Raw genomic sequence first — 11270 nt, 5'->3', positions numbered from 1 at the left:
GTGATACTATATATTTCCACTTAGAACTTATTGGTGATACTATATATTTCCACTTAGAACTTATTGGTGATACTATATATTTCCACTTAGAACTTATTGGTGATACTATATACTTCCACTTAGAACTTATTGATGATACTATATATTTCCACTTATTTCTTATTTTTATTTTCCTAAAACTTTTGTTGCATTTTTGCAACCTTTTCAATAGTCTTGACTCTGTCAAGACAATTGAAAAGGTTGCAAAAATTTTACTGGTGAGTGTTAAATTATAAGGCACAAAAAGAAAATGATTCTCCCCAGACACAACAGAATATGCTTCAACACACGAACTCACATAAAGAATCTTGCAAACCAAACCCAAAAACGAAATACATATTTCCAATCACTCTACAATTTTGGGGGGGATTTTACAATATTTTGTAATTAAACTTTAAACTTTGCACTCATGTTATATAAATATCCTCAAAACCATGTCAAAGAAATAGAATAGAAAATCTTCTCAAATTATGAAAATGTACCACCAGAGGTGCATAAGGCACTTGTGTGATGTTTGGGATGGACCATTGGTGGTATATGTGGCAATTAACATGTTATGGGTAACTGTCTCATTTTCCAGGTATTGATGTCTTCTCAAAGCTAGAGCAAAACTTAAAACAACAAATAATACAACTAATGAAGCTTTTGAGCAAAGATCTGTTTGTCCCCTGTAATCATCATCATCATCATTGCCATTGTTTTAATGTCCACTTTTTCATGCTGCATGGGTCAGACAGAATTTGTTGAGACAGATTTTCTACAGTCAGGTGCCCTTCCTGTCACCAACCCTCACCTGTTTCCAAGTAAGGTAATATTTCCCAATGGTCTGACATGCTTTCACAGAAGACTGGAAATAAAAGACACTGCTAGTATAATGGTAACACTCTCTTATGATCACGTGATGTTAAGGCAGGGAGACAGACGCACATGCACATGTACACTTATATAAACAACTTCTTTCAGTTTCCATTTACCAAATCTATTCACAAGGCTTTGGTTTTGGTTGCCAAACCATAGAATGGGTTTAAGAGGTCTTATGTGTATATCGGGTTTTTATTAAAGCAAAGTCACGGATAAAAAGTAGATGATGCAACATCCATGTCTTTCTGATGAGTGTTAGAAGCATAAGTGAACTATTTATCCAGGAAACTGCATTTGAATTTTTTTTTAAAGTCCCTGAATACGACCTGGAGAATGCAGGAAGGTCAACAACCAAAATGCTGTGACTGTTAACAACCAGGTCGAAGACACTAGTTCTAGACATATTATGCATAACACTGTTCTACTAGTTTGCCTTTTCTAAATCCACTAACTAATGGTCTAACTCAGTGGTTCTCAACCAGAGCCCACGTGGCCCTTGTGGGGTCCATATAAGATTCTGTTGTTAAAATTTATCAGCAATAAATTGGTTATACTTCTACAAGGCAAAAAATATTTTAGTAATTCTTTTTAATATAATTCCTAATAATATTTCATTATAAAAATATGATGGGACTTTTTTTAAACATCAAATGGCTATGAGGGTCCCATAGAATAAAATAGGAATCAAAGGGGTCCATTAGGCAAAAAATGCTTGGAAGCCACTGCCCTAACAAGAATTACAAGGTTGCAATGTTTAATTATAGAAGGACAAGTTAATTCATTTCTGAACATATCTATTTTCACTTGCCAACAATTATCTCTTATCTTTGACTTGTTTCAGTTATTAGACTGTGGTCATGTTGGAGCACTGCCCGGAAGAATTTTTAGTTGAATGAATCAACCCCAGTACTTACTTTTTGTAAGCCTGGTACTTATTCTATCGGTCTCTTTTTGCCGAATCCTCTAAGTTACGGGGACGTAAACACACTAGCACCGGTTGTCTAGCGGTGGTGGGGGACCGCCTTTTGGCTAAGATCAAAGTGTAGTGTGTGTGTATATATATATATATATATATATACACACACACACACGACGGGCTTCTTTAAGTTTCCGTCTACTTTGGTCGGCCCAAGACTAGAGTAGAAGATACTTACTCAAGGTTCCAGTTAGTGGAACTGAACCTGGAATCATGTGGTTGGGAAGCAAGCTTCTTACCATACAGCCACGCCTGTACATATATTTAGTAATTCTTCCATCCATTTCATCAATGATGACATCTCAGACTGAAATACGTTCAAGAGTTATCTCCCATACTTTACCCATTGACAACTATATTTTTCTTTACTTCGTCCCGTTTATTTCAAGTTAGTTGTTTTTAATGTTTCCTCTATTAAATATGCCCAACACTAGCTAAGTTAGGAGAAAAAAAATCGAACCTTCTCTCCATCCTCCTATAGGAAAATTGAACACTCCACCTTCTTACAGGGGGAAAAAAAACTAACTTTCCTACCGTTAATGGGAAAACTGACCACCCACAGAAAATGCCACTGAGAAAGAAATGGGTTGCTACGGCCAATACCAGTAGTGGCTTCTTTTGTATTCAAAAGAACGAAGTTTAAAATAAAAGAAAAAAGCATGTTGTAACAAGCATGCCTTTCCTATAGAGTTACCAGAAGTGAGATGGCAACAACTGGGAATTAAAACTTGAAGCTTAGTTTGAAAGCTTAAAACTTTGATTTGTGTTAGGTACCATTTTAGGTACCGTAAAGTAACGAAGAGAATGATTCCAGGGTTAGATACCTAATCTTGTTTAAAATCTCCACTTGAAATCCTATATTCATTTAATGCCCAATATTTTTGTGGCTGAGTTGTAAGTTTGCTATCCAACTACATGGTTCCAGGTTCAGTTCTACTGCGTGGCACGCGTATTCTACTATAGCCCCAAGCCAAACAAAGCCTTGCGAGTGGGTTTGGTAGGCGGAAACTGAAAGAATCCCGTCGTGTGTGTGTGTTTTTCCCCTACCGCCGGTGTTGACTTGTTTACGCCCCTATAACTTAGCGAGCGGTTCGGCAAGAGACTGATAGAAGAGTTACCAGGGTTATAAAAATAAATAACTATTCTAAAGTTATAGGATGGTAAAAGTTGGAGATACTTTGAGCATAGGTCTGCTTGTCCTATTAGGAGCTAAGCATCAAAGCAATGGACAACAAAGGTCTATGCTTATTCCTTGCCTTTCATCTTTTCGGGTCGATAAAATAAGTACCGGTTGAGCAATGGAGTTCAATGTAATAGACTAATCCCTTGTTCCTAAAAAAATTTAAGGCGGCGAGCAGACAGAGTCGATAGCACGCTGGGCATCGTCTTTCCGTTTTGAGTTCAAATTCCGTTGAGGTCGACTATGTCTTTCATCATTTCGGTGTCGATAAAATAAGTACCAGTTGAATACTGGGGTCGATGTAATCAACTATTCCGCACCCGACTCCTAAAAAATTTGCTGGCTTTGTGCAAAACATTGAAACCAATATTACTATATCTCTCATTCAGTCGGAACATTAAAAAAAATGACAATTCGATTCTGAGTGAGAGGCATTGTTTTGTTTCCAACAAACCACGAGAAATAATTATACGGAGGCAATACTTGCAATGTAAGCAGAAAATATTTCAATGGAGCAATCGATAAATAAGTAGTATGTACGTGGGAATGAAAGTAAGCTGGAAACGAGTGAAAAAGACATCTATTAAAAACATGTTTATCCTGTTCTTAAAAACGTTTAAAACTTAGCGCAATTTTTCAATTTATTGAAGTGGTAAACATGTACAAACGTACAATATCTGAACGCAATATGAAAGGAATTTTGGGAAAATTTTACTATTGTTATATAACTCTGATCAGCCCTGACAGAGAAGACTTACGATGAAAAAGCATTCCAGCTTCGACCATCCTGTCTTTCTCTCCAGATATACACCCTTACTCTTGAGACAGTAGGGTGTGATTTGATAGGAATTTAAACTGCTCTTTCTAACAGGCTGAACGACCGCATGAAGGCTTCCTTGTTGTCTTATCAAAATGCTTTCGGTTCTAAAGGTACACCTAAGTACACAACTATGACTTGTAATCATTACAACTTAACATACACACAATTCATGGTGGTTATTCCACCCCCACCCCTACATACAAATTCGTGATGGTTACTCCACCCTTTTCTCCATTATGAATATAATTTTAATAAATTTAAGGCATTTCTTTAGGCTCACTACAATTATATACGATGGTTCCTACATAACAAACAACTATGCAACATGCATACATGGAAAATTTCCTCGTTATAGTTACATACGTTTAATATTTACGTTACAAGCTGGTCGTTTCCTTATTAGCGATGTCTTATATTCTTCTATGGCACGAAAAAATGCCTCTGTTATATTTCCATTCACATCTAGTATGCTTTATGCAAATATTAAACCGACCTCAGTAATTGATTATTATTTTATTTTGTACCTTTCGGAAGGACGAAAGGTAAAGTTTACTACGACAGGAAGCGGACTCAGAACGCGAAAAGCATTTTGTGTCCGAAGCTCTAACGATTCTGTCATTCCACATACACAAACACGCACACCCTAAAAAGTTTTTTCTATTTTTTAATTAATCCCACACAACCAGACTACAGTTAAAGGAAGATCTAGAAGGATTTAGATGATATTGTCAAAAATATGTCCAAGCAAATCTAGCTGAATTTTGGATTAGATGTCCCTTGAAATTCCATACTTCATGGGAAAAGAAAACGAAACTTCTTTTTCCTTTATTATTATTATTATTATTAGCACGCTGGACAAAACACTTAGCGGTATTTCGACTGACTTTTTAAGTTCTGAGTTTAAATTCCACCGAGGTTGACTTTGCTTTGCAGCCTTTCGGGGTCGATAAAATAAGTACCAGTTGAATACTGGAATCGAGGTAATCGACTTGCTCACTCCCACCGAAATTGCTAGCCTTGTGCCAAAATTTGAAACCAGTATTATTATTATTAATATTAATATTAAGGTGGTGAGCTGAAAGAATCATTAACACGCCGGACTAAATGTTTAGTGGTATTTCGTCTGTCTACGTTTTGAATTCAAATACGGCCGAGGTAAATTAGCCCCTCCCCCAAATTTCAGGCTTTGTGCGTATAGTAGAAAGGATTATTTTAGTATTTCTGTGATTTATATAACAAATAACGGTCCTAAACATTGTCTCCTCTCTGTTCCGTACCATTCTTATTCTCCCATGAGGTATGGGAGACTGTTATTCCAAAATTCCACCGCAAATCCAACGCATGAAGGCTTCCTTAGAAGTTATTACATTTCTAAGATCTGTCACAAATTATTAGTTCGATTCTAGAATGACGAAAGGTTAACATTCAACCTTGGCACCATACAAACTTAAAATGTAGAGATGAGATCGAGTAAAATACATTTCTACTGAACTACTTCGGTAAAATGGATTGTTTCGTGAATAACCCCCACCTTACAGAGGCTAAAAAGTCAGCTTCTTTTATGCTTATTTATATAAACCGAGCTCTTATCTACTAATCTATGGGTCTTAATGAATTAATGATTTAAATAAACAATATGAACGTATGTTTGTAATCGTTAAGAGACGTGAAGTAAACAACAAAAAGAAGGAGCGGAGATAGGCAAGTGTTTATGAATTGTTATTCAACCCCAGGTCAGCTTTGACCCGCCTGACTTTTGATCAAAAGCATTCCAGCTTGTATATCGAGGATTATAATATCAAATGTGCCCTTCCCGTTTTAGAAAGTTATGATGTGATTTGAAGGAGTATGGTTGTTATTTCTAATAGATCAAGCGAACGTCTGGCTGTTATCTCTAGCAGGTCAAGCGACCACATGGTGGCTTCCTCATTGGCTTGTAAATAAAATACCAATTGGCTGTAGTTTATGTGAACAGAAAGATAAAGTAGTTAATAACTGCTATCAGCAGGCAAGATTACTTACCAAGAATCCCACGATATATATAGGAAGCATAGAGGTGTGTTGCGAGTAAACATCAGGTCGCTGTCTTAGTGCATGCATCTTTAGTCAATATAAATGTTTTGTTACACTGGCAGATGTAAGTTGTTACTATTTTTCTCTTTTACGTGGTTTTACGTTCAAACCATATTCAAGCACATGCTCGAAACACACAACATTATTGCTGATCAACGAGAATCCAGCCACGTCCTCTTCTCACAAGGGACAGAACTGAGATAAGTTTGGTGACAAACTTTTCACATTTTTTAACTCATTCATTCTTGTCTTCTCCCCATAGACTACCTGTTATGTAAATAATTTGGTGTCATCTGTGTAGATATTTTTCTATCGTTATAAGTTAAATTCTCGCAGGAAAAGGATTAACAAATTTGTTTGTATGATTTTCTTTCCATAAGACGAGAGAATTAATATATAAGAACTGAAAACTAGTTATGTTATGGGCATAACTACAGAAAGTTATGACCTTCCAAAGTCTGGGGGGTACAACTCTGTAGTTATGCCATGTTATCCAGGGTTATCTTGACAGCATTATAGCTCGCTCCCCTCTCACGCTTTACTGGGACCTATAGTTATTTATTTACTGATAGCAAGTCTCAGCATATATGGATTAACACTGGAGTTCTTGATATGCGCGATCCCGGACAGCTGTCTGGTGTGCTCATTTCTTAAAACGGCACTAGTGTTATCTCCTTTCGGTAATCCTCCTTTCACGTAGGTAGCTACAATTATGATAGTGTTAAAAAACAAAACAAACCCTGATACGATGTGGGCTAAATGAATATGGACATTCTCTGATGTTATCAATATTGCTTGGCACTGCTGAAAGGAAAGGAAAGGTTCTGTTGGAAGGTGCCGAAAAAAGTGGTGAGATTCGGTCGCTAGCTGGTAATGAGAATGTCTCATAGAGCAAGCATTATGTAAAATATTGTGTATGAGATAAAGATATTTGGTTGATTAATCGAACTCCAATATATTAGCAGTAACAAAGGTGAAGAGCGAATGTGTGACGAAACGCAACATTTTCTCTGGCTAGGAACGCCAAAAGTTACATTGGACCCAGGAAATGAGAATATTTTCTGTGACATTGACTGTTCATAATAATTTTATTGACTCGGAAGGAGATAAAGAAAGTAACCTCCGTCCCCCCTCTCTCTCTTTGCCCCACTGATCTTTAAATTTTGAATATTAAGAATTAGAGTAACTGTCAAGGAACCACAATCTCCTGCTAAACTAAAAGCAACGAACTCATTCTACCAGTAAATTTTAACCCATTTTGAGTGGTGGTTCAAATACATAATTGTATGAAGAGGAGAAAGGAGATATAATGATTCACAATTTCATGACCAGACCTGCAAGTTTGCATAGTTGTACTGCAGTTCAGTGAGGTCCTCTATATGGTTGCTCAAACTAGTCGAAAATAGCAGCCAAGTAAATCTGGAGCTAAGCTTCAGGATCAGTTTTGAGGGTGCTGTTGGAGATGAAGGAATACTTGTGATGTATAGGATGAAAACCTTTATATGTACTGAGTTGTGAATTACACGAGAGTAGGTAGTTTCTGTGAATTGAAACAAGTTTTTGTCCCTTGAAATAGAAGAGGGGAATGATTAGGAAAGATGAAAATGGTTGGTGGGTCAGAAGAAAGAGAAAATATTAGACGACAGTTCCATTTAAGAGGCATGGCAGACTGGTGGAAGGTGATTGAAAAGTGAAGTCTCTCTTTGAGTGTGTATGTGCTGTGCATTTGAAATAAAAGCGAAGAGGTTTTATGTCAATGGCCTCGGTTTACTGGAGTTTGGAGTTGATTAACAATATAAGATTTATAGGCACTCTGTCAGTTACGATGAAAATGTCATGGTTTATTTCACCAGATTGGGAAAGTGAATCTAAGTGTTTACTCTATGGGATAGCAGTTCTAGTGTGTGTTGGGTAAAAACAGGACAGGTTGAGGTTCAGAGGTGAGTTTGGACCTATAAGAAAGGAATTCAGCAGTATGGGTACCACAACTATCTGCCAGGTCCTTCCCTAAAACCTCATGAAGTCCCTTGAACTTTGAGAGGGTTCCATTTTCTGGAATCCAAAAGTACTTTGGTTCTGTCTTGTTAAATTTCTCTTGAAGGCCCTGAGACAACTTGTCACTGATGTTTTTCTATTAATCAAAATAACAAATGAATGATTTTTAGAAGTAATGTTTGGAGACCATTTCTTAAAATAATTTTGGTTTTGACAAATAATTTATCTCAAGTTAAAACACATCAGGACATTGTACAGTCATTGTTCAGTCAAAACTTTATATCTCCATTCAACCATTAGTAACTAAAAATACAAAGTTTTTTTTTTCTCATTTGATCATTTTTTTTCCTTCATTGATTAATTAATGAATATTTTACAGAAAATAAAAGAATTCTCAGTGGAATTCTCATATGTGGGATGGCTGTGAAGACAACTTAGAAAATCAGGTAAATATCCTTATCTCTAACAGCACTCCCATAACTGATCCTGAAGTAACTGATCCAAATTTATTTGGTTGCTATTTTCGACTAGTTTGAGCAACCTCATAGAGGACCTCAATGAACTGCAGATCAACTAAGCAAATTCACAGGTCTGGTCATGAAATTGTGAATCATTATATCTTTCTCCTCTTTTATCACACTCTGTCTTATACAATTATGTATATGAACCACCACTCAAAATAGGTTAAGAAATACTGGTAGAATGAGTTCATTGCTTTTAATTTAGCAGGAGATTGTGGTTCCTTGACAGTTACTCTAATTGAGTAAATACCCTTGTAAGATAGAAAAAAAGAAGCGGTCAGCAAACCTGTACAGAGAAATGAACTTTGTACCTCTCGAATGAATATTTGTTTATGGTTGATCTGTCATAAAACTTTGCAGCACTTCTGAAAACAACTGAGCCAATGAGGGAGCCTCTACATCAGTGATTCTCAACCATTTTTTTATCTATGAACCCCTTGGGTTTCTATTTTATTCTGGTAGACCCCCGTAGCCATTCGATGTTTAAAAACTAGTTTTATAGATACTTCTTTCAAAATTCCTATTTTGTTTTCTTTCCCATATTTATTTGCATAAGTTTGCTATCGCACTCACTGAGAGAATATGTTTCAGAGGCCAGAAACATGTTAAGCTATGTAAAGAAAGCTATGAGGGTGGACTGAAAAGTTCATGGGTTGACTATGAAGGAGTGATGTCAGAACTGTCAAATCTCGCATGCATTGATTTCAGCTCTTCTTCTTAGCAATTGTATTGTTTCATTCCGGGTGAACTGACACTTGGCTGTTTAAAGAAGACTTCAAAAGTAACTAGTAGTAACTTCTTTTGAAAAATCAACAAAATTTGGCATTGTGGTGTTATCAAATACCTACAAAGAAAAGGTTTAGCTCCCCCACCCCACTCTAAGAACTTTCATGCTGACATGGTTGCTATATTAGGGGATGATGCTCCAGCTTTATCAACAGTGCAAAAGTGGGTGACTGAATTTAGGAGGGGGAAGGGAGAGTCTTGAAAATGACCCAAGGTCTGGATGTCCTGCAACTGCCAGCACCAAGGAAAACATTGATCATGTTCACCACATGGTGATGGATGACAGGCAAGTGACTATAAATCAAATAAGCCAATGCTATAGGTGCCACATAAAAGAAGCAATGTCCTAAAACCAAGATGCCATATAAAAAAAGCATTGGTGTGGGTGCTGGTACCATGTAAAAAGCATTGGTGTGGGTACTGGTACCATGTAAAAAGTATGTACTGGTGCCACATAAAAAGTATTGGTGCTGGTATCATGTAAAAAGCATTGGTGCTGGTGTCATGTAAAAAAGCACCCAGGATAAACTGTAAAGTGGTTGGCATTAAGAAGAGCATCAAGCTGCAGAAACCAAGCCAAAACACACTATGGAACCTATTGCAGCCCTTTACTGTGCCACTTTCAGTCAAACCGTCCAACCCATGCTAGCAAGGAAAATGGACACTGAATGATGATGATGATGATGATGATGATGATTAGCATATTTCATGAGAGAGTTGAGAATATTCTGCGCAATGAACTTGGGATGACAAAGTTTCTGATTAGTATGTGCTACATCTTTGATCACATCATGGCAAAATCTGTCATTGTTTGAGGAAGATCCAGCTGGTTTCCTTGAACAGTTCCTAACCTAGGATGAGTGTTGGCTTCATCACTTTGAGCCAAGGACAAAGAGACAATCCATGCAGTGGAAACATCCCTTCTCACTTGCTCCAAAGAAGGCTAAGGCCATTTCATTTGCAGGGAAGGTGATGGCCCCAGTTTTTTGGCATGCAAAAAGAAATGTGTTTATTAACTATTTTCAAAAGAGCCACACCATCAATGAAGAATACTGTGCCAACTTGCTGAGGCAGTTACAAAAGGCTATCAAAACCAAAAGCCCAGGAGAACTGATGAAAGGGGCCTTGTTTCATCAGGACAATGCTCCATCACACTAGTCCTTGCTTTTAATGGCTGTTGGGTGTAACTGTGACTTTGAACTGGTTGATCACCTTCCCTATTCTTCTGATTTGGCCCTGTTTGACTATTATCTGTTCCACAACATGGAAAAACACTTGGCTAGGAACCGATATCACAGCGATGATAATGTCCTATCTGCTGTTGATGACATTCTTTGACCAGCAGGATGAAAGCCTTTTCACCAATGGGATCTAAGCACTGCAACAGTATTGAAAGAAGTGTGTGAACCGCAAGGAGAACTATGTTGAAAACCAAACCTCATTTGGTCACATTCCATGAGTATCCTGATCAGACTATCAACTTTTAAGCTTGTAGTTGTTTCTTGCAATACATACATCTAAAGCAAAATACTACTGTAGATCCCTAATTCATCATTTTGTATGTGTGGACCCCTCGGGGTCAGATGAACCCTGGATGAGAACCACTGCTCTACATGATTATTTAACTTAAATAGTAGCCAAATCTCTTTCAGATCACACCCTTACTGAAAAAGGAAGGCTACATTAGTCAATGATGTAGCCATAGATGCATTGTTTATTTAAATCACAAGCCATGAGGTGTTAACAATAAGCTAAAACTTAAATGATTTAAATTTCATACATCTGTGTGTTGAGACCATCACATCACAGATCAAAGAGCTTGGTTGGGAAAAAACTCGTATATAGAAGTGGCTGTGTGGTAAGTAGCTTGCTTACGAACCACATAGTTCCAGGTTCAGTCCCACTGCGTGACACCTTGGGCAAGTGTCTTCTACTATAGCCTTGGGCCGACCAAAACCTTGTGAGTGGATTTGGTAGACAGAAACTGAGAGAAGCCTGTCGTATATATGTATATATATA

General features: G+C 37.2%; 2 protein-coding genes across 5 annotated transcripts in view; one reads left to right on the top strand and one right to left on the bottom strand.

The window, feature by feature from the left end:
- The window catches only part of LOC106878645 (major facilitator superfamily domain-containing protein 9), a 16449-nt gene extending 10058 nt beyond the window's left edge, over positions 1-6391 (bottom strand). The window contains exon 1 of one of the 4 annotated variants that reach the window (XM_014927924.2): positions 5899-6391. In XM_014927924.2, the coding sequence (XP_014783410.1) occupies positions 5899-5976 (78 nt within the window). In that variant the 5' untranslated portion in view covers positions 5977-6391. Of the gene's footprint in view, positions 1-3814; positions 4048-4239; positions 4560-5898 lie in introns of those variants that run through there. The other 3 variants (XM_014927925.2, XM_052976177.1, XM_052976178.1) reach the window with 3 other exon arrangements.
- Positions 6392-8367: 1976 nt separating this feature from the next.
- The window catches only part of LOC106878652 (TBC1 domain family member 22B), a 107253-nt gene continuing 104350 nt past the window's right edge, over positions 8368-11270 (top strand). Inside the window, exon 1 of the mRNA XM_052976176.1 lies at positions 8368-8390. The gene's annotated coding sequence lies outside the window, so the exon portion shown is untranslated. The remainder of the gene's footprint in view (positions 8391-11270) is intronic.

Source organism: Octopus bimaculoides, chromosome 24, assembly GCF_001194135.2.
Source record: "Octopus bimaculoides isolate UCB-OBI-ISO-001 chromosome 24, ASM119413v2, whole genome shotgun sequence".
Taxonomy (NCBI): domain Eukaryota; kingdom Metazoa; phylum Mollusca; class Cephalopoda; order Octopoda; family Octopodidae; genus Octopus; species Octopus bimaculoides.
Note: the sequence above shows the minus strand (reverse complement) of the source record. Positions and strands in the feature narration are given on the sequence as shown.